The sequence below is a fragment of the Tupaia chinensis genome, unplaced genomic scaffold (assembly GCF_000334495.1).
Source record: "Tupaia chinensis unplaced genomic scaffold, TupChi_1.0 Scaffold000225_1, whole genome shotgun sequence".
Taxonomy (NCBI): Eukaryota; Metazoa; Chordata; class Mammalia; order Scandentia; family Tupaiidae; genus Tupaia; species Tupaia belangeri.
Window position 1 is genome coordinate 5,332,115 of NW_006159700.1, and position 24,766 is coordinate 5,356,880.

At 35.3% G+C, this 24,766-nt stretch overlaps 1 protein-coding gene across 2 annotated transcripts in view; it reads left to right on the forward strand.

Annotated features, from left to right (window-relative positions):
• Window positions 1–24,766, forward strand: part of TFPI (tissue factor pathway inhibitor) — a 95,433-nt gene that overhangs the window by 62,513 nt on the left and 8,154 nt on the right. Inside the window, exons 4-7 of one of the 2 annotated variants that reach the window (XM_014587592.2) lie at window positions 803–841; window positions 6,640–6,816; window positions 8,409–8,510; window positions 15,283–15,493. In XM_014587592.2, coding sequence (XP_014443078.1) covers window positions 803–841; window positions 6,640–6,816; window positions 8,409–8,510; window positions 15,283–15,392 — 428 coding nt within the window. In that variant the 3' untranslated portion in view covers window positions 15,393–15,493. Of the gene's footprint in view, window positions 1–802; window positions 842–6,639; window positions 6,817–8,408; window positions 8,511–15,282; window positions 15,494–24,766 lie in introns of those variants that run through there. The other variant, XM_006147847.3, reaches the window with a different exon arrangement.

The window sequence follows — 24,766 nt, forward strand, 5'->3', positions numbered from 1 at the left end:
GTCATACAAGCAATTGTAACCTTCCTTGACTAAAGCTTTTTTTCTTGTAAAGCAAATGGTTATATGACAAAACAAAATTACTGCACTTCTAATGTTTTTATAAATAAATTTTAAATTCATATACATATATATCAACTTGAATTTTTTATGTACCATTTAAATAAAAAAATTAGAATCCATACTTGAAATGTGGTAGGATAAAGACAATTAGCCTTATGCAATACTTGATAAGGTCAATAATTTCCTTATTTTATGGGTGTAAACTATATAATCTATTCCAAATGCTTTTTACTTGATTTATTCTCTTCATCTGATAATAATAATAATGAAACATTATTGCATAGAGATAATGAGACAGAGGAAGGAATCAAGAAAGGATCTAATTCTGGTTCTTTCTACTCTTATTCTCATGCCTATATGAAAACTATCTGTTGATGTTCTAAAAGCAGGCAGCTTGAATTAGGTTCATAGTTCAACATTATTTTAATAATTATTTTAATTAAAGATATTCTAAATGACAAAGTTAGTCATCAGAAATGATCAATTTTGTAGGTATGTTAGAAACCGTAAATATAGCTTTTGAGACATGATTAAAACTAAGTGTCTTCAAGGTTACAACTAGAAAAAAAATCTTAGTGAAAATAAAGAGAAACTTAATTTATTTATATTATGCATAATTTTAATGGTAATAAATATATCTTCGTAGTATATTTGTTAAATGCAAATTCATAGTATTATTGTTCCAAATCATTGAGTTAAAAGTCAAAGTATATTATAAATTATATTATCTTTTTTATTACAGATTATCCAAAGAAGACTACGAAGACAATATTGCAAAAAGGTAAACAATTATCTGTATTCAAACTAGTAGTAGTTACATAAGGTATCTATACAGATAGTCAATCTCCAAGTTTCTATGCATAGATTTGTTCATAAATTCAGAAGATATTTAAAGCTGTGTTTGGCTTAAGTGTGCATAATAAAGTTATATGATATCTGGAGGAAAAGTCTCCAGACATATTATTCTCATTCTAATACATGATATTTGTTTTTTTATCATTCACATCCTATATGCTATATTTTAACATTTTCCCATGAGTGATATAAATATTGCTAGTCTTATTTTAGTTCTCTGATCTCTAATTCCCTAATAATTTTAAGATTATATGGCTTTAGTAAGTTTTATTTACTATTCCCTTGAATGGATGAGTATCTTTGAGTTGTCAACAGTACTAAATAAAAAAGTAAATGGGGATATTTAACAATAAATAAGTGTCTTCAACATTAATTAGTATAATGTGCATATTTTCTATCAAAATTTTTTAATTACTCATTATTTTTAAGTAAGAATAATTAGTCATGAATGCATTAGTGCAAAACATGTTTTTAATTTAATTTTGTGATTATTTAATTAATTAATTTATTTATTTTGAAGTTGACCAGAGAGAGAGAAGGAAAGTGAGAATGCAAGCTGCCAGGTCTGGGACTGAACCACAGTCAGCCATGTGGGATGGGAGTACAACTGCCTTAACCAGCACATCACCTGCCAGCCCCCAAAACATATGTTATTAACAGAAACAAAAAAAGAGAAAAACTTCCATACAATAAAGTTCTAGAAACAGATTTGGACCAAATGTCACTTAATGCACTTCACATTTTGATGAGAAAATATTTTAAAGAGATTATGTTATTAACTCAGGATATGAAACAGCATAAAATTCAAAGTGCATTTTAAGTTTACATATTTGGATTTAGTTGTGAAGGAAAAAGTTGAAAATTTCTGCATCTAATAATCTTCAGTCTTTTATTTTTGGTTAGATTTTTGCCGTAAGATGTGTGTGTCTGCCAGAGAGAGACAGAGAAAGAAGAAAAATGAGAAATCACTCCCAGGGCAGATGACCATGCCACAATCCTTTCTTCTCCACTCTTGTCTCAGGATATGGGGCATGCATGCGCGCACGCACGCACGCACGCACACACACACACACACTTCATATTTTTCAAGCTTCTGGGTCCAGAACTTAAACTGTGGAATTGGCCATGTTGGATCCAGAATTTTACACACCTTGCCACCTGCTGACCCATATAATCTTTGGTCTTAATTCACTGGCAAGAATATGAATGCAGATTTATAAAACAAATGTAATGGTTGGGGTCAGCAGGTGGTTAAAGCACTGGACTCTCAAGTGGTCAACTGTGGATCTAGTACTGGACCCAGTGACTTGAAACACACCAGTCACATGTGTATAACTGTTCAAAATCCCAAGAGGAGAATGGAGGAGAAGGGATTTCAGATGGCCATTGCCCGTGGGAGGTGATCTCTTGCTTCCTGTTTCTCTGTCTGTCTTGGTCTCACCAGCAAATGCACATGCCTCATTTAAAAAAAGAGAAAAAAAAACCAAAATAATAAAATTAATTCAATGGCAAAGTTTATATAAACAACATAAGTAAATGTGTGAATATATTTACAATTTAAAAAATGGTTTCTTGTGAATATTGAATTAATATTGATTAAAATGTTCTGTGGTTCAATTTTTTTTTTAAGAGGTTTTGGCTATAGGCGCGTGCACTCACCAGACAGACAGAGAGAGACAGAGAGATAGTAAGCGAGAAATCACCCCCCAGGGGGGATGGCCACGCAGCAGTCCCTTCTCCTCCATTTTCCTCGTGGGATCTTGGGCATGCACGCACACGTGCCCAGCGTGAGTTTTAAGCCACCGGGTCCCGGATGCAAACCGCAGTCGACTACGTGGGAGTCCAGCAACATAGCCATTATGCTAACTGCTGGTCACATCGGTGGTTCAATTTTAAAAAACCCTCAATATCTATACTATCAATGGATACAGTAGAATGTGCTTATATTAGGTTCTACTAGTTATATCTATTCCTAATAAAGTATAAGATATATTAATATACATAAGTATTACTTATAATTATTGACATATATAAATATAGTGTCCTAAAGTAAAATTGCTATTAAATAACTAAATTGCTGAAAATAATTTCATATTTATAAAAGTAATATTTAACTTACTAAATATATGAAAATTTTCTAAAAAAAATTAGAAAAAATATAAATGTACCAGTAAAATTTTGCTGCTTCATTATGCTATAAAAATATATTTAATGTTTCAGAATTCCATCATTCTTAATAAATATTATATGTGACAATTACAGAATAATGTGCTATTTAAAATGAACATTAAAAGTGTTTAGATAGGGGCCAGCAGGTGGCATGGTGGTTAAAGGCGTTGGACTCCCACATGGCCTACCGCAGTTTGAGTCCTGGACCTGGTGGCTTGCTTTCTCACTTTCCCTCTCTCTCGTGCACTCTCTCTCTCTCTCTCTCTCTAACTCTCTCGCTGTGTCCCTCTCTGGTCAAATGAAAATAAATGAATAAACAGATAAATAAAGTTAAATAAAATAATTCTTTAAAAAATGTTTAGGGGACCAGCAGTTAGCGTAATGACTATGTCACTGGACTCCCATGTAGTCGATCGTGGTTCGCGTCCCAGACCTGGTGACTTAAAACTCATGCTGGGCGCGTGTGCATGCGTGCCCAAGATCCCGAGAGAAGAATGGAGGAGAAGGGACTGCGGCATGGCCATCCCCTCTGGGGGGTGATTTCTCACTTTCTGTCTCTCTGTCTCTCTCCGTCGGGTGAGCCCACGCACCCTATATCAAAAACCTCTCCCCCCAGAAAAAAGTTTAGATACTGGGACCAGCAGATGGCGAATTGGTTGCATCACAGTTCAAGTTCCAGGCCAAGAGGCTTGAAACTCATGTTGGGCATGTGTGCATGCTTGCCAAAATCTCAAGAGATGAGAGTACAGGAGAAGGGATTGCAGCTTGGCCATCTCCCCTGGGTGGTGATTTCTTTGTTTCTGACTCTGTCTCTCCACTGAGCACACATGCCTTATAACAAAAATCTCCACCCCTCAAAAGAACAAACAAAAAAGTTTAGCTACTAATGCCAATCTATAATAAAGACTTTTATCAACTTGAAGTACAGATTGCAATATACTTCCGGGCATTAGAAAAATTATAAAAAATAGTGGTTATTCATCACAATCTCTTTGAAAGAAAGTTTGGTCTAAGAAAATTTGGAAGTTTGTAGGTCCAAACAAAAGATAACAATAAAAGTTAAAGTGATTTATGAAAGTCGACATATGGTGTAGAGTCTGCATTTTCCGTTAACTCCATTTTAACTGAAGAACAATTTAGAGCAGGGGTTGTGTAGGCAAATTCAAAAAGATTGTTATTTTATTTATGTAACTATGTTTTAAACATTAGATCTAATAAGAATTAATTTATATGTGTATGTTGTTAACTTTGTCCTAAAATAAATGTATGTCCTACCATGGGAGATTTATTTATATATACACAGACACACATATATAAATATATTATATTTACTAAAACACTTTTCATTGTACAATTTCTTAATTATATTTATCAGTGTACAATTTCTTAATTATATTTATCAGTATAATTTATTTAAGTTTTTGTCATAGATCATGTGTGCTCTTTGGAAAGAGACAGAGAGGGAAGTAAGACATCACCTTCCCCAGCCCCCTGGGGACTGGAGGTGTGGAGTGAAAGGCCATACCACAATCCGTTCTCCTCCAATCACATCCTGGGATTTCGGGCATGAACATACATGTGCCCAGCATGATTTTGCAAGTTACCAGGTCCGGGACTCTAACTGTGATAGGCCATGTGGGAATGCAGTGACTTAACTACCACATCACCTAATAGGTCCCTATAGCCAACATTCTTTACTTATCTACTATTAAACATAAAAATGTTTTGTCCTCTTAAAAAAATTGAAAATTTCTTAAAAATTACATGCCAATATGAAAACAAAATGATAGTAATTGAAAGTATTTTTTTCTTTCTTTTATGAAAAAGGTTTGTAATAATTTAAACGATTGTTTTCTTTTCCTATATTATTACATTTAACTATAAATAATAGTAACGTTCACTTTGAAAAGTAAGGGACAATAAAGTTAACTTTCAAATTTGTACTTTTAAGAAGCTATGGAAAATAGATTTTTAATCTATTTTAAAATAGGATGTTTTATGTAACAAACACCCTTCTTTAGAGTTTTTTTTAGGTTTTTGCAATATGGCAGTGCACTCACTGCATAGTGACAGACAAAGAGAGGGAAAGTGAGCATTCTGTCCCCAAGGGAGATGGCCATTCCGTAATCCCTTCTCATGTACCAAGCATGATTTTTCAAACTGCTGGGTCTGGAATTCTAACCATGTGGGAGTGCAGCACCTTAACCACCACACGACCTGCTGGCCTCCCAAAACCACCTTTTTTATTCTGTAGGAGACCAGTCCTTCTCCAGATCTACAACTATTGTATTAGCTCTCATTAACATGATGAATTATATGCTGTTTTATGTTAAACACTCTTTGGCATTGCTTCCCTGAGTTATAATAGAAGGGCAAGTTGCCTTAAGATTTAAAAGTGATATAGCTGAGGTGGTGTTATAGTGGAGCTACAGGTGGGGTCTAGGTTCTGATCCCAGGTCAACCTGAACACACCAGGCATGCCTGCAGTATACCTGTGATTTTGGCTGGCTGAGAGACAGGGCTGGGGGGTGGGGATCACAATATAGCAAGACCCTGTCAAGAGCCAGTAAGAGTCAGTCTCTCTTTCTTTTTCTCAGAAGTAAATAAATACATGTTTTAAAAAGGTATAAAAGGACACCACAGTTCATTTTTGCCACTATGATCATTTAATTTCAGGAAAATTGGAGAAACTTGAGGTTTGTCTTATAAAATTCAAGCCCAATATGACTTATGATCACACTAATTTTGAAAACTAGTTCATTTATGTTCACGTGATATTCATGTAGACTAAGCTCGTAATGTCGATTACAGTGGCATCACTTCTGCAGCTGTGTTTAGCTTACTTTGGAGCACTATCAAAGAAAGGGCATTAGATTTTTGCAATAAGCCTCTCCAATCCCTGAACATGTATTTCCTTTCTGCCTCTGTACTGTTGGAGTCATTCCAGTGCCTGGAAGAAGAAAAGAGAGAGAGATCGCAGTGAGGATGCTATGCTTAGTACAGATATTAGTTTCATCCTGAGAAGTCAAGAACTTCTAATAATAGCCATGAACATTTCCATACCCCTCAAATCTTTTCCTTTGAAAAAATTCAAACCTTCTTAATGCAGCAACATACTTACTTTCCATAACGACATTCCACACTTCAATAATGTGAAATAGTCAGAATATTTCCTAAATGTTAATGTACATAAACCATAAAAATAATTACACCAAATTGTTGCCTCAATATGTTGTACTTTCCAAGCAAATTTGTACATAAAAAAATTGATAATCCTCTCAATTTATGAGAAAATTGAAAATGAATTTACTATGAGAAACTTCAAACTCGTAAAACCCATTGCAAAATACGAGGGCCAACAGTTGTCTTCTGTATGCTAAATAACATAGTGGGTAGTCATTTCAATATTGTATCATCATAGACTAAGTTCTGTCTTTATCTCTTATCTGTATTCATGTTTCCTCCATGAATCACTTACTCAGTGAGATATAACTTAATTAAGATAACTAGCTCGCAAATAAGAATATTGCTTTCTGACATTTTTATCATTTGTAGAAAAGCCAGATTTCTGCTTTTTGGAAGAAGATGCTGGAATCTGTCGAGGTTATATTACCAGGTATTTTTATAACAATCAATCAAAACAGTGTGAACGTTTCAAGTACGGTGGGTGCCTGGGCAATCTAAACAACTTTGAATCATTGGAAGAGTGCAAGAACACCTGTGAGGATGCCTGTAAGTTTTATTTTCTCATTTCATTTTAGTTCATTTATATAGACATCCTTTTACTTACAAGTTATCTGAGAGGTAGTTCAGGTTTACCCTGGTTTGACTTTGGTCAAGGAAATGAACATATATCAAGGATCTTCAGAAAGTTCGTGGAAAATGTGCCCTTTGAAATAATTGTGCACGGATTTCAAATCTTTTTTGCACCAGAATAAATACGTACTTTAATTCCTTTTTTTTCATGATTTTCTTAAGTCCATCTGTAAGAGATTTCTCACTTTTTTTTAAAAAGAGCATATAGAACATAAATCATTAATTATAGTGACAATTGTTTCTGTAGATCTCATTTCATTTTTTTTTTTTTTGAGAGATTTTTACTATAGGGCACGTGCGCTCGCCAGACAGACAGAGAGAGACATTAGAGACAGAAAGCAAGAAATCACCCCCCAGGGGGGATGGTCACGCCGCAATCCCTTCTCCTCCATTCTCCTCTCGGGATCTTGGGCACGCACGCACACGCGCCCGGCGTGAGTTTTAAGCCACTGGGTCCAGGACACAAACCGCGGTCGACTACGTGGGAGTCCAGCGACATAGCCATTACGCTAACTGCTGGTTCCCTCATTTCATTTTTTAAGTTATATTATTTGACTTTTTTCCTGGGGATACTATAGGATAATTACTTTTTTTTTTTTTTTCTAGAAAGCATTGAGACTCAGCCAAAAGAAGTAGAGAGAAAGAGAGAGGGAGAACGAAAAAGTACTTCCCATGGCAGAGGTCACACTGCAATCACTTCTCTTCACATGGTTTTCTATCCGCTAAGTCTGGGGTTCACACTGTACAGATGGTCATGTAGGAACCAGCTGCTTTAATCACCCAGTAACCCAGTAGGACAATTTTTACAGAACCATAGAACTGTTAAACTGTGTTATAAAACTTTGAGGGCAAATAGTTAATTGAAAATACTGGGCCAGTCTGCAGCCTGGTGGTTAAGGCAGCTGGGTCTCATGTGGCCCAATGTACAGTTGGAGTCCACCTCCATGGTTTGAAAAACATTCCAGGCACATGTGCATGCTTGCCCAAAGTCTTAAAAGAGGGGAAAAAAAAATGGAGAGATGGAGGACAAGGGATTGCAGCATGACCATGCACTGTGGGGGTGGTTTCTATTTTTCTCTCGCTCTGTCTCATCAGCAAGCACAGGTGCCTTCTGGCAATAAAAAAATCAAAAAAAGAAAGAAAGAAAGAAAAGGAAAAAAAGAGAAATGAAAGAAAGAGAAAAAAAAAAAGAAAGAAAATACTACCTAGCATCGATCACTTTTATCTGTCTGTAAAATTAGAGAAGTGACTCAAATATCAACTGTTATTACTTTGAAACCAATGAGCACAATTTTGTTCATGAAGTTATGTGTGTGTGTGTGTGTGTGTGTGTGTGTGTGTATAAATAAATAATCACATACATACACACCGTTAGCTAATTTATAATGGCAATGCTAATCCAAGTGCTAGAAATAAGCTTTTCTGAACACAATTGTGCTTTCCTTCATGTGTATAAATGTGAGATTGTGACAACATTCTTGTATTTAATGAGATGCATTTTTTTCCAGCGAATGATTTCCAAGTTGATGATTATAGACCTCAGCTTGATATAGGCCCTGTGAATAACAACACCTTGACTCCCCCACCTACCAAGGTTCCCAGCATTTTTGGTAAGAGTCTCATTGTTTTTATTGCTTTCAAAATGTATCACGGCAATAATGCTATAGAAGTGAACTATGCATTATAAGCATGCCCTTAAAAAACATACATACACATACAACCATTTTGCTGTATTAGTTGGTGTATTAACATACTGAGATTTAAAGTATTTAAAACATTTAATCCCATAAAAGTGATCGTTTTCATAATCTTTTAAAGTATGCTTTGACGTATGATTTTGATTATGCCAAATGTATCTTGTGAAATAAATAGCACCAGGAATTATCAGCCTTAATGAATGGTGATAAATTATTGTCCTGGCAGCAACATGTCCAAAACAGGTCTAAAATGCCTTTATATTGAGCCTGGCACTGGACAAGGTCTCTAGTAGTCACAGGGCAGATTAGAATTGGTTTCAATAACCATACCCCAGGGGTGTGTCACTCTTCAGGAGCTTTTCTTTAGGACTTTTACAGGATTCTTGTCTGTGTTCTACCCTGTCAGATTTATGAAATTTAAGCAAACATACAGGAAATAGTCCCACAAAAATGCCAAGCTGAGAAAATACTGGAAATACAACCAGAAATCACAACTCTCTAGGTATTTAAAAGCAGTCTAAAAAGCTGAAAATTAATGATACAGATAAAATGTAAGGTCCTACCTGAATTGTAAAAATCACACATGCTTATACAGAAATTGGAGATTTTCCTTAGAAGCTATCCACATGACTATGTCAAATGTAAACTTGGCATGAATTTATGAAGTTCTATGACTATTAAAATTGCAACCTTAGTATAAAATAATAATAATAGCATAGTGTTTGGGCCAACTCTCCACCCTGGCCATGAATTAGAACAAAATGAAATTTAGAATCAGACAGTCTTTGACTAACTCCTCTTTATAATAAACAAGCAAGCAAGAAAAAGAAACTTCTGGTACCAGCAGATGGCATAATGGTTACATTGCTGGACTCCTATGTAGTGAACCGCGGTTCAAGTCACGGACCTGGCAGCTTAAAACTCATGCTGGGCGTGCGTGATGCATACCCAAGATCCCAAGAGGAGAATGGAAGAGAAGAGATTGTGGCATGTCCATCCCCCCTGGGGGGTGATTTCTCACTTTCTGTCTTTCTGGCAAGTGCATGCTCCCTATAGCAAAATCTCTCTCAAAGAAACAAACCAGCTTCTGTACACATGGATATGAAGTGCTACAAATGTTGACTGCAGCTTATTTAGAACGAGGGCTGTGAACACCCAACTTAGTCTCACACTGATCTGATTACCTGTGGGACTTACTGCAGCCCTGAGTGCCACACCGGAGAAGTCACAAGAGAATTTAAAACACGTTTGTAGAAAGACTGGAAAGTGTATGGAGATGTGCAATCCAGGAGGGAGCACAATACGTGCTCTTGGTGCTTGAAACATTACTTGTGAAAAATCTGCACATGTCTTACACTTTGGTTTTGCCTATTTGAGAATCCCTACACTCTGTGACAGCCCCCCGCTTCCTTATCCCTCTCAACCCAGCCTAAACATCAGAATTAATGTGTGAAAACTGAAGTATGAATTTTATTCTTATAAAATATATATTTTTAATGTGATATTCTCAAAATTGAATAGATTTACTAGTTGGGTGGATTTTCTAACAAATCCCCCCAAATCCCTGAAATTTTAGGCATTCTAGCAGTGTTCTCCTAGCACTTAAAAACTCATAACTGAAATGTAAACTCTCACAGAAAGTTGGGCAATATGGCATATTCAAAATGCATTCAAGTCCTTAGATTCTATAATTAAAGCAATGAATTCAATGCCAGATGAAATTAATTCTAATTTTAAAATACATCTTTGTTTGTAATAATCATAATATATTTGTGGCTCTGTTTATTTTATCTGTAAAATTAAGTGATTTCATTGCATTGTTTCTTTGTCTTTCCAGCTCTATTCTTTTCAAAGTTATTTTATTTTATCCAGTTAAATATCACATGTTCAGAAACATGTTAAATCTTATTGCTGTGAAAGTTTAGAATAAAACAAAATTAACAGTCACATGTGATACAATATGTTGATAAATAAAATAAATTTATAAAATTGGTTTTTAGTATGTTTCAATATTTTGTTTTAGTTATTTTACTAATGTAAGTGGAGATCATCAGTCACTTCTTACCAAATAGTGTTTGGGCCAGTTTTTCACTCTGGTATGCTTTAAACAAAGATAGGATTCAGAATCAGAATGTCTTTGAGTAACTCAAATATTTTTGAGTCTTCAGAAAAAATATGGAAATGCATATTATAAAAGAAAAAAACTTAATTTTTTGGCACTAAAATAAATTTGCACTTTAATTCCATGTTTTCATAAACATGAAGTTTCTCAGAGAAGGCAAGAGCAATGGTTGCACCTATAACCTCAGCTACTAAGAGGCCTCAGCCTCTTAGGCAGGAGGGTTGAGAGTTCATGGACAACCTAACACATCAGGAGCCTATCTGTAAAATAAATCTTAGAAGAAGATATTTTCATTGAAGTATTACAAAGCCTAAAATAATAATTTTTTTTATCAGACATACTTCCAAGCTAGAAAAAAGAATATGAAAAGCAGTGTGAGAAAGTAATGTTAATGAGTTAAAGACTTTGAAAATACATGCCCTCTCTAAATTTTTATTCATTTATATTTCCCTTCGTCAAAAATGTACATTCCTCTAGCCAATTTGACAGTTCTTCCTCTTTTACTAGAAGCATAATGTATTTTTTTTTATTGTTTTGTGAGCTTTCTAAAGTATGAAACAAATTTACAGTAACTATTGGAACTTTGGAAGTCGTGAATGATTTTTCTATGTTTTTCTATGCAATAACGCATCATAACTTTTCCATCAACCCAATACTTTGAAAAGTTTGATACACTAGGGTGGCTTAACATGGAAAGGTTGTCCATATAACTATGCCTCCATTCTTTTTTTTTTTTTTTTTTGAGAGATTTTCACTGTAGGGCGCGTGCGCTCGCCAGACAGAGAGAGACATAGAGACAGAAAGCGAGAAATCACCCCCCAGGGGGGATGGTCACGCCGCAATCCCTTCTCCTGCATTCTCCTCTCGGGATCTTGGGCACGCACGCACACGCGCCCAGCGTGAGTTTTAAGCCACCAGGTCCAGGACACGAACCGCGGTCGACTACGTGGGAGTCCAGTGACATAGCCATTACGCTAACTGCTGGTTCCCACTATGCCTCCATTCTAAGACCTCAATGAAACCTGATCTGTCCTGCCTCTCAAGATGTAGAAGGTGGTAATGCAGATTTCCCTCCACACTATCTACAAACTGTCAATAGATGATCCCTTTCCGACTCCATTGAAGGGTTTTGCTGAGATTTATAAAAATGCCACTTGATTGCCCAGCTCAAAAATAACTATATCTGTCACTGCTTGCAATTTTATTAATATATTCTGTCAAAGTTTAAGAAAATACAGTTTTTTGTTTATGAAAAATTGTGCTGCTCAAGGATTTTATCAAATGCTTAAGGCTCTCTGTGGCTATCAGTTTCTTTTAAAAAGATGCAAATCCTGTATGGTTTCAATATAATGTATCTGAAAAACAATCTGCCTCACAATGTAATGAGATAGCATTTTTTAAAAAATTCTTTACATTAAATAACTATTCATATGTATAGAATTTGAATATTCTAAAATTTGGTTATTATTTCTTAAGTGAAATATCTATAAATATTCCATGTACTAATATAATTTTGTAATTATAATTTTAAAATTACTAACTTTATCATGAAATTAAAGAAGTATTTTGAAGTTTTGGTCAATATTAAAAGAAAATGCTTCATAAATTATTTTTAAACTATTTATCCTGAATCACTAGACTATTGTAAATGAGTTTCAGGATATATTTTTCCAGTGAGTTTTCTTGACTCGAGATACTTCAATACCTATTAAGAACAACTGAAGTTTAATTTTTCTTTATTTATTGCTATCTTTTAGTAATAACAGTCTATATAGGTAATCACAAAGATAAGTTTTATTATTCTTTAAAGAGATTTTTTAAAGGAGATTTTTGTTATAGGGCACATGTGCTCAACAGAGAACAAAAAGTGAGAAATCATCCCCCCAGGGAAGATCACCATGCCACAATTCCCTTCTCCTCTCAGGATTTTGAGCATGCATGCACATGCACCCAGCATGAGTTTTAAGCAGCAGGGTCCAGGACTCAAACCTCAGTCAACTACATAGAGGAGTCCAGCAACATAACCACTACTGGTCCCAAAGAGATTTTTAAAAATTACTTGTAAGCATATTCCTAAGCACAAGTTAGAAAGAATAATTTGAGTGTGATTGGCTGAATTAAGAGGCTGTCTGTGTAATTGTAGGAAGTGAATGTTTTCAAGTATGTGAGAAGACAATTCTAAATCAATGTGTCCATGTGTATACAGTGTTGTGCATAACCTTCAGAATGAAAAACCATCACAATCAGTCCCATTTGACCTGCCTCCCCATGATTGGCAGAATATTACAGTAGATAAAAGACCCTTGAGCTTGAAGACATAGGTACAAATTCTACTTGTTTCACTTGCTGTGCAACCGTAAGATATTTCTTAACTTGTCTGAGTCTTATCTTCCTACTGTGAAGTGAGGATAGAACTATTATAGTACTAACCTGACAGGTTTTAATATGAGGTTAAATCAGTCAATATACACAACTCTCTTAGGATAGTGCCTGTTCATTTGCTATACAGTGTGCCCTATATAGCTATGGTTCCATACCCATGGATTCAACCAACCATGAATCACAAAAGTTTTAGGAGGAAAAAAAAAATGATACAACAGTAAATGTAATACAAATAAAAAACAGCATAGTGTAACAACTGTTTATATAGCATTCCCATTTTTTGAGGTATTATAAGCAATCTAGAGATGATTTAAACTACACAGAGGATATGCATAGGTTATACATAGATTATATGGAAATACCACATATTTTATATAAAGGACTCGAGCATCTGAAGATTTCAGTATCCACAGCAATCTTAGAACCAATCACAAGATACACGGAGAGATAACTGCATAGTGTTACTTGTTATCATTACTCATGATTCAGAGCAATATACATAACTTTCCAGATTTTAGTTTCATCTGTAGAACAAATCTTTGTAATTTCCCACTTGCAGGAGAAATTAATATTTTAGACATTTATAAAACTTCTAATTATTCACATTAATGCATCAGTAAACAGTCATATCATGACTCATCTTTAAAAAGAATTCACTATATTAATGCATCTATGGGAACTCAAGCAGCTCAAATGTGTTTTATTATTAGCAAAGAGAAGTATTATAGCATACTTCCTAAGCCAAAAGGAGTTTATTATAGAATTTTCCATATCTTTTCAACATTTCCAACTTTACAAACAGAGTATTTCCAATTTATTGACTTTGAAGACTTAATAATTTTCTTCGATCACTTCTCTTGTTCCAGCCATTCATTAAATCGTATTGCTTTTTACGAAAAAATATCCATGTTTGTCTCTTCCATTTTCTATCTTGTCTGCTTTTTTCAGATTATCAATCCTTCATGTTTAGATTACCTAATTAATCATGTATCATCCAGACTGGCACACAAATTAAAGGAAAAAGAGTATTCTAAATAATTTGTTATGTATCTATTTTAAATATTTGATATGTATTGATTGAAAATAGGAGTTTTCTTTTTCTTTTTTTAGAGAGAGATTTTTGCCACAGGACATGTGCACTCACCAGAGAGACAGAGAGACAAAAAGTGATAAATCACTCCTCAGGGGGATGGCCACACCACAATCTTTTATTCTCCATTCTCCTCTTGGGACCTTAGACACACATGTATACGTGTTTGGCATGAGTTTTAAGCTGCCGGGTCTGGGATTCGAACCAAGGTCAACTACATGAGAGTCCAGTGATATAACCATTTCAGCCAACTGCTGGTCCCAGGAGTTTTCAGTTTATTATATAAAATAATTTATTTTTAAAGAACTTAAATTTTTAAGCCATATATGTCAGGATATGATAGTCCAAAAAATAAATAATTAAATGAATACTTGCTTAAAGAAACCAATTTGTATGAACATGAGATAGATACATAGGTAGGTAGGTAAGTAGGAAAATTTCACAGAGCTCAGCTATAATCCAGATATACTATGCATACATAATATATAACATATATCTGACATAAGGGAACTAAAATATACATAATGTATGTGTATATGTGTGTGTGTTTGTGTAATTAATTTAATAGAAAAATTAAAATAAAATGAGAGAAAAATTCTTAATGGATATTCTCTTTCTCTCTGTTAATTTAGCTTCATCCTCTTGGTTTAAGTTTGTCTGCATTATCTATTGCCTTCTACCTATTCCAGGCTTTCTCACTGTCCCTTAGATATAAAATTCTTCCATTCATTCAAATTGCTCTCCTAATTATCATTATTTTAATACAGATCATTTCTTTTCATTCTTTATGATGTTTTTTGTGTATTTTTTTTCACCTGGAATTCACTGGCCTTTCTTATCTTCTTACCTAGGCTGCCTTTCCCCACTGTAAGAAAGACTTCTTCCCCTCTCCCCCTAGTTTCCTGATTCATTTAATACTCAGGTTATCTGATGTCATGTGTGTTCTTCTCTCCTAACTATATCACAAGTTTTCTGAAGTATAGGTGATTTATTTTATATTTTGTAAGCCGCTTCTATCCCAGTATTTAGCCTGATGTTAAGCATATGACAAATGACTTATATTTTTTATTTATTAATTTTGTGGTTTACAGTTACAAAAGAAAGAACAAACGATGGTTGGAAGAATGCTGATCATACTTGCCAAGTCTTTCTGAACACCTTCTGCATTAATGCATCTATACTCCTTTATAGGATTAAATAGTATTCTATGCATATTTTAATATTTGTGCTTTTGGTCTTTTCTTAATATATGCTATATATGATGCCTTTGATAGCAGATCATTAATAAAGTTTAAATATTGACATGCATAGTTAATATAGTTCTGTCATTGCATCTCACTGGTAAATGTCTAACCAACAAAGAAAAAATAATATTCTGAAGTATTGATCCTGGACCTGAGTCTTTGGAGTAGACCTGATCATTCATGAAAAAAAAAAGTGAGTAATTTTTTGGTGATCATGGGCTTCCTTTACTTCTCTGAATCAACTCTTAATATCTGTCTTGGGATTACATTCATTTTATATTTTGGGGAAAAAAAATTGATGTAAACTTCAAAAGCCTACTGCCAACTCAACCTGAAGCTTGCTCTCTGCCTGAGAAAAGGGACATCTATGAACCTAATCTACTCCTACATTTCTTTCTGCTGTCCTTCAGGTCTAAGACAAATAATTAGACGTCATCCTAAAGACCACTTGATTACTTGAAATTCTCTCTCTCTCTTGATTGCTTTCAATGTATGACCCAGTGACCAGATATATACTTAAAAAATATTCTATGGCTAGGATTATCATTGATTTCCCGGAAAAGGTGATATGTTCATAAGGGAGCTACTGAAAAGCCAAACCACTGATACAGTCCATTTACAGATCTACAAGAGAATAATGTCACCTCTTTAGCTGATTATTTAAGAGGTGATATCCGTAGAGGGATATCACAAGCACGGAAACTTTCTTGGAAGAAAATATCCCCATAAACTAAAGAGTACTCGAACAGATGCACACCACAATTTATCACAAGCACTATGGAAAATTCTGAAAAACCCTATTTCATCCCTACATACCATTCCCATTGTTCCAAATAAGTATTTTGCTTTTCATAACATGTTCTCAGGCCAAGAAGCAAAGAAATATCCCTTGTGAAGTAAATGTGGCTAAAGAGTAAACCTGGCACCTCATATACTGATTTTCTGACAAGCTGGCTTTCCAAAAATAGATAAATTTTGGAGAGCATCCATCAGGCCTTCTACTTCCTGACAGGAGTGCTGGTGAGAAACAAATAATGTGGCACTTGATCTTTGCTAAAATTGCTGTCAACCAAATGCAGTCACCCTGAGTGACCGCTGCCTACCTTCTAATCCCTTTCTTCCTGCACCATGTCCAGTCTTAACAAACATAACGTTTGGCCCTAGCCAAAGAATCTTCCAGGGAAGTATTCTCAAACTTGAATAATTTACAGATACATTTTTAAAAACCCACAAATTTCCAATTTGTGAACCAAATTATCTTAAATGACATTCATTTTCTATGAATTAGTAAAAGAGTAGGAAAAAGACTCCTAAAGCAACCATTATACAACTATAAATAAAAAATTATTTACAAATTTATACAATCTAAACTACAAACTAATAAATTACTAATACTAATGTGATAAGATATACATTTTTTGCTAAAAAAAAGAAAATATTTTAACATAAATTGGATATTAACTGCCACAGGTAAGTAAGGAGTGAGGTAGGAAAAGTCGATGCTACTCTGTGTTGCATGTCATTCTTTAACTGCCCTTTTCTGTTTGAGTACTGGACAATCTTTGCAGGACTTAATTTGAGAATCATTCCATAAACACGCATAAAATGTGTTCATTACAAGAATTCTATCTCTAGTTTTTATAGGTATACAGTGAAGTGGGCTTTTGAGTTTTAATCATGTTTGATGCCATTAAATGGATCTGACTACCCAATGCAAATGTGATCCCAGAGTGCATAAAAGTCTGGAATACCAGCCTGCTATTTACACAGTCCAGGCTGAGCATGTCAACCCAGTAACTTCTGCCTTTGAAGTGTTTGAGCCTCTGCACACCATTTGGCTCAGCGTTATTGCCCTCCAAGACTTGGTTCTAGCCTCCTTGTCTGGGGACCCACTTTAATTAGATTTCTTTCTTCTGCTCAAACATGATAAATCTAACTCTGTGCATGAAACTGGATAAGACGCATCTAACAAATCCAAACCCTGGCTTCAGAGACGCAGGGATATGGAGGTCAGATATAAAGAAATTGTAGCGAGTTTATCTGATAGCATTATTAAAATACCTTTGCTCAGATTTTTATATTTTTTTAATTTTATTTCTGTTTTCAGAATGACATATCAAAGTGGTTAAGAACAGCCTGACCAAAATAAAAACCACTTGTCTCAGTTCTTCCTTGGCAACCCATTCTCCAGAACCCCTCCCTTCTTGGGAGCTCTGTTTTGTTTTTCCTTCCCTCTCCTTCGATAAACTCCCTGCTTTGCTATACTTCAAAAAAAACAAAAAAAAGGAACAGCTACTATAAGGACAGAAAGTTGTGTTATTTCCCTTCTTACTTGTGGTACTGAAAAAAATCAGACAACTTCTCTCAGCCTGTTTCCTCATTTGCCATATCTATCTGTCATTCGGTTTTTAATTATCTTAAGACTTACGATGATATAACTTACAAATCTATGCTGACAGTATGTCTTTTTTACTTTAATCCTCTAATAAACTGGCAAGAGCACCATTAGCAATCACACATACACAGTAGTTCTACAGTTTCTATATGGTTTTCAGCAGTTGTCCAACAATCCTGAAACATAACTTAGTCTGAGTTAGATAAAAAATTCAAAGCTAAAATTTAACTTGCTACTATATCTTGTCACACTGACTTTCAAAAGTGTCTGACCTTACAAATCATTTATAAAATGTTTAATATGTTACATATTCTATTCTATTTATTTATTTATTTACTTTAGATGTTTTTGCTCTAGGGCATGTATGCTTGCCAGAAAGACAGAGAGAGACAGAGAGACAGAAAGTGAGAGATCACCCCTTGGGGGGATGGCCATACCACAATCCCTTCTCCTCCATTCTCTTCTTGGGATCTTGGGCATGCATGCACATGCGCCTGGCGTGAGTTTAAACTTCCGGATCCAGGACTTGAACTGTGGTCGACTACATGGGAGTCCAGTGACATAGCCATTACGCTAACTGCCCCAAATATATTACATATTCTTTATTTGATGGTATACACAAACCACACTAAAATATCTTTCAATAAGTAGAAGGCAGTGTTTCAAATACAGGGATTTCACATTAGACTGTCACAGCTATGATCAAATATATAAAGTAAACATCACTACTTTATCTTAAGCCCTTGTCATTAATGGGTCAATGAACACAAATTAAAACACAAATGTGTCTGCTTAGTTTTGAGAAGTAAAGGGATTTCTCCAGGATTCAAATTTTTAAAAACCTGGGACAAGCAGATGTCCTAATGGTTATGTCGCTGAACTCCCATGTAGTCGACTGTGGTTCAAGCCCTGACCAAGTCGCTTAAACTCATGCCAGGTGCTTGTGTGTGCATGCCCAAAATTGCAAGATGAGAATGGAGGAAAGGGAATTGCAGCATGACCATCCCCCCTGCAAGGGGTGATTTCTCACTTTCTGTCTCTCTTGTGTCTCTGGCAAGCACATGCACCCTGTAGCAAAAACTCTCAAAAAATTTAAAATTTAAATACTCCCAAGAGTATTTAACCACAGCCAGTCTTACTTAAATTAGGATTGTCCGACAAAAATATCACATAAGCTTCCTATAATAACATATAAAATTCTTAGTCCAGTGTTTAGCATATAATAAGAGCTCAAAGTATTAATTTGAAATTTTTTTGTAATGAGGATGATGATGATAATGCTGATGACAATGATCTAGTTTTATCTTAAGCTTAGAGCACAAAAATTAAAAAATTAGAAGTATTATTTGTATATTGTATTATTTTATTATTTAAGTTTTTCATACAACTTAAGTCTGTAATTTTGACTTTAAGTAATTTATTGTTTTTGTCATAGCCTGGCAGGATTTTCAAATCACCAGGTCCAGGGCTCAAAACATGGTCAGCCATGTGGGAGTCCAGTGCCTTAGCCACCAAGCCACGTGCTGGCCACAATTTTAGGTATCGTAATGTTATATATCTAAAGTATGGTTATTTAAAACAATATGTAGGACATATAAAATTCAAACATAACTATAAAATACAAATAGGTTTTTTGTGTCTTTGAATCTTATTTCTAACCTGAGCCTTTCTATTTATAAGCCTGTGTGTGCAACTTTATCTTGTGATCTTAGGTGCAGATTTGTGTTCTCCTTAATTTCAGTTAAGCAAACATAGAGTGACATGACAAGAACTATCTTGGAGACTGAGCAGGAGAATAAATAGAGGGTAGTTTTATCCCTACAAGCATCTGAACAAATAGAGGAAGTATTTAGATATACTGAGGACTTCAACGCCTATCTTACATGCTGAGAGACTGCAAAAGCATTATGGAAAGGCAGAGTTACCAAAACATTGTATGTGCATTGAACCATGTCAAAATTATTTTCTTTTTTCTCAAAACCTGGGTTGTATCTTCCATCCTGTATTTGTCTACCTAGAAGCTGGCTAATCTATGAGCATAGTTTAAAAGCCTATCTTGGAGGACTTTTCTAAGTAAATCCACAATGAAACGAAAAGCCATAACAAAATTACAGATTATGAAACTACTATAAGCTATTCCATAATAACCTTTTATAATGCAGTTTTAAAACTTCTATTCTCTATGCTGATCAGTCTGGAAACACTAGAATTATCTAGTTTCTAGCCCTCTCCCTGCCCACATTCAATCTGGTGCTTAATTTTAGCCATTCCCGCTGTAACTATTTTCATTAAGGTCATTTTATATTCTCTACTGTCACTAGATTCACTACACATACCTGACTGAGTTTGCTTTATGTATCCAGAAAAATCAGAACTTGTCTTTCAGCTGTCCATACTACTAGTGGTTCATAATGTCTATATCATAAAATCTAAATATTAGCATTCAGGAATCTACTTTTCCAATCTTGCATTCTAATATGTTCTTCCATTTACTCTATTTCTCAGATAGCGTAGAGTTTTCTAACTACATGAAAATATACCAATATTCCAACTTTTGTGCTCTTATTTGCCTTCATCTGCATATCCCTCTATCTCCTCTGCAAATTAAAACACCATTTTTCTTAGAAGCTGATTAATGAACAAAATAAACAGTAATATTAACTTTCTCATAAGATCTTATAGAATTTTTAATTGTGTACATCATGAAGAAAAGTTGCCCAAATATAAGACAGGATTATCTTAGAAAAATTATAATCACAGTTTCATGATTTGTAGTTTTACCATGACTTTCTTTCTCTGTGGCTCTGTTCAGAAAAAAATTAAAAAATCCCTGAATAAAGATTCTTTTGTGTACTATACTCATGGATTAAGCTGTATCTTGACTAACAAATCCAATCCAATGAACACCTAACCAGTTTCCCTTTTTCCTTTTTAATCTATGGAGGATTCCTTATCTGGGGAAGATTCTTACAGCCTCTTCTTTTTTTTGGGGGGGGGGGTAGATAGGGCGTGTGCCCCTGCCAGACCGACAGAGACAGAAAGTGAGAGATCACCCTCAGGGGGGGATGGCCACGCCACAATCCCTTCTCCTCCGTTCTCCTCTTGGGATCTTGAGCATGCATGCACATGCGCCCGGCATGAGTCTTTTAAGCCACCGGGACTGGGACATGAACCGCAGTCGACTCCATGGGAGTTCAGCGACATAGCCATTACACTAACTGCTGGTCCCAATTATGGCCTATTCTTCATGATCTTTAAATTTCAAAATTCCCTGGCAGCCCACCTTTAACATTTTGCCCTCTGCCCAGTGGCCCGGAAGCCACAGAAAAAGTGCCCCACAGTGATTTTTTTGTCATTTCCTGGCCTCTTTTACCTTCTATATAGATTATCAGTTCCTGCTACTTTAACACACTTCTTCCTCCTTAATGAATGAAACTGTAGGGTTTTCCTGAAATAAAAAGATTAACTATTCATTCTTTTTTTTCATTTTTTAGAAGTTTTTGCCTTAGCACATGTACACTCCCAGAGGAGAAACGGAGAGACAGATGTAGTGAGAGGGAAAGTAAGAAATTACCCCCAAGGGGGATGGCCATGCTGCAGTCCTTTCTCCTTTGTTCTCCTCCCAGGATCTTGGGTATATATGCTCACACACCCCGTGTGAATTTCAAGCCACCTGGTCTAGAACTCGAACTATGGTCAGTCACATGGGAGTCTAGTGATGGGACCACTACACCATCTGTTGGTCCCAAGATTACTATCCGTTCTTAAACAGGAACAGACCCCAAATCTCAAGTCTTTTACTTCTGACCCCAGAATTCTGAACTTACTCCAAAAATGTATTTGTATTATATTATTTGAGAATTATCATTGCAGACGATATGAAACAAATATAGAACAGTAGGAAAAGTGTGAGAAATTAGCTATATTTACATAATACAGAAATGATCATTATCAATATCCTGGGATTTTTTTTTCTTCCAGAGAGATTTTTGCTATAGGGTGTGTGTGCTCGCCAGACAGACAGAGAGAAACAGAGAGACATAAAACAAGAAATCACCCCCCAGGGGGGATGGCCACACCGCAATCCCTTCTCCTCCATTCTCCTCTCGGGATCTTGGGCACGCATGCACACGAGCCCAGCATGAGTTTTAAGCCACCAGGTCCAGGACTTGAACTGCGGTCAACTACATGGGAGTCCAGTGACATAGCCATTACACTAACTGCTGGTCCCAATATCCTGGGATTTTTTAATTTACCATCTCTTTTTATTTTTTGTTTTTGTTTTTCAACTCATCATGAAGTAAGTCACAAGAGTGGAAGTAGTTGGGACCAGCAGTTAGCATAATGGCTATGTTGCTGGACTCCCATGTAGTCCACCGCGGTTCGTATCCCGGACCCGGTGGCTTAAACTCATGCTGGGTGCATGTGCGTGTGTGCCCAAGATCCCGAGAGGTGAATGGAGGAGAAGGGATTGTGGCATGGCCATCCCCCCTAGGGGGTGATTTCTCACTTTCTATCTCTCTGTCTCTCTCTGTCTGTCTGGCGAGCACACACACCCTATAGCAAAAACCTCTCAAAAAAAAAATTTAAAAAGAGTGGAAGTAGTTGCTGGAGGAGGCTTAACAATATAGAATAAGCTTAGCTTAGGACACACAAAAAAAGAATGAATAGTAATAAACTTATTTTAGGATACAATGTATTTTATAAAATTATAACTTAGGAAACATCTGAGTTTACTACCCAATACAATAATCTGCTTTTTCACTGAGTGTACATTCTCTAAGCTTTAAGCCAAATGGATAAGGTATATCATTTTCATTATAATTCATGTGTTGCTATATATGTGTATTTCACAGAACATTTGAGGAGTTATTAGCATTTCTTATGCTACATATTAATATCCTAGTACTTTTGTTAGTATAGGGAGAGAAAAAAATTGATGAACTGGAAATAAAGCTCCATGTTTTGAAAAATAATACTTAGACACTTTAGACATTATTGTAGGCACAAAACCATATGTAAGCTTTCAGTGGAAATTCACCAATATCTATCAAAATAGACACTAAATATACCTTTTGTATAATTCTAATAGTTTAAATATCTGCTTTAGAAGTACCTGAATTACTATAGAAGGATATTCATGAACGGTTATGTGAAACAAAAAATTATATTGAAATTATATATGCATGAGGAATGGATTAACTAAACATACTATAGTCTATTCATAAAATGAAATATTGTACATAACATTTAAAATAAGGTATGGAGAGCCTAAATGTGCATGTAAAATGGGAATAAAAAGAAAAACTCCACAGTAAAATTCAGAGAATAAGTTAAAAAGTCTATCAAATAAATCTCAAAGTAAATTTACATGAACTATTTTTACATGTGAAACTGACTCTGGAGCACCATCTTGCAGTTTAACTGTCACATTTGAATCATGGTAGTTCCTGGTAGAAAACAAAGCAGATTTTGAATTCTGAAACCTATCAAATACACCTTAGATGGAAGCTATCCAACCTGTTACTAATGATGCAATCAAGGCAGACTGCATTTGATTATTAAATTCCCTCTGGAATGAACAAAAGTGAGGTTAGTGTTTTTTTATTCTACCTTAAATTTCCTTAAATAATTATAATCTAGATCAAAAGAATAATCACATCGTACAAATACTTTAAAACCTTTATATTTTCTTTCCTTGTAGATATCAAAGTCTGGATTTTGAATGGGTGAGTGTCTGTGTTTATCTAAAATAAATTTGTTAATTGAAAACACAAACTTATCTCCTCATAGGGTACAAAAAAAGTTGATTTCCTCACCTTCCGTGATTTTGCTAGGTGATATTCGATGACTGAAAAAATCTTGGAGTTAAAATGCCCTTGAGAAACCATTCGGTTCATTATTTTAATTCTACTATGCTTTATGGCATATTAACTCAATAATAATCTCTGTCCTCAGGGTAAAATTATCTTGAAAAAAGTGGATTAGTTTATATACCAGGTACAACTCATGTTCTGAAGAGTAATGGATCCGTATTTTAGTCTGTTGTATTGCTAAGAACAGAAATACCTGAGTCTGAGCAATTCACACAAAAAGATGCACCTAGAGCTCATGTTTTTGGAGGTCCATAGTGAAAGGGCAGCATTTTATGAGGATTTGCAGAGTCCCAAGGCTGTACAGAGCATCACGTGGCAAGTGCAAAAGCGAGCATGTCTTTGTGTCTGTGTCTGTCTCATTCCCTGTCTCCAGAAGCCCACCATAATCAATCATGGCAGTTCATTCTTGCAACCTTAATCCTAATCATCTCTCAAAGGCCCCACTTAACACCATAATTAGATTAGGCTTTCACTTTCTTAACTCTAGTCAAAATAAGAACCACATTACAATATTTGAAAATTTGAGGGTATAGTCAAACCATCATAATTTATAAAGACTCTAACTGATCATTTATTACACTTTTAGAAACCTCTAAATGTTAACTGTATAAAATACAACATGCTTAGTGATGAATTTCAAATTGTAATCCACTGTCAGAATATTATTTCTGATATAATTAAGTTCACTACCGTTCTGAGTCAGAGCTGAGTTGTACTTAATGATCTGTGTAAACGGTGCTTAAAATTGGGGCGAACAAAATGAGACAGGAACAACTGTCATCAGGTTAGCTCTAGGCAGGCATTTTTGGAGTCAAAGCGAGTGTCCAATAGTGGGACAATTCACATCTGAACACCAAATCTTAGGCTGTCACAAAATGTGCCAGACACTCCGATTCAGAAGTCACAAATAGCTTTAAGTAGAGTCAAACCAATGATTCTGATCATTTAACTGGTGGTAAAACTCTCCCTAGTGACATCTGTGCTGCTCAACTACCTGCTCTCAACCAGCTCACTGTGGTCTTCCTGCTCTGTGCTGCACCGTGGGAAATGATTTTCCTCT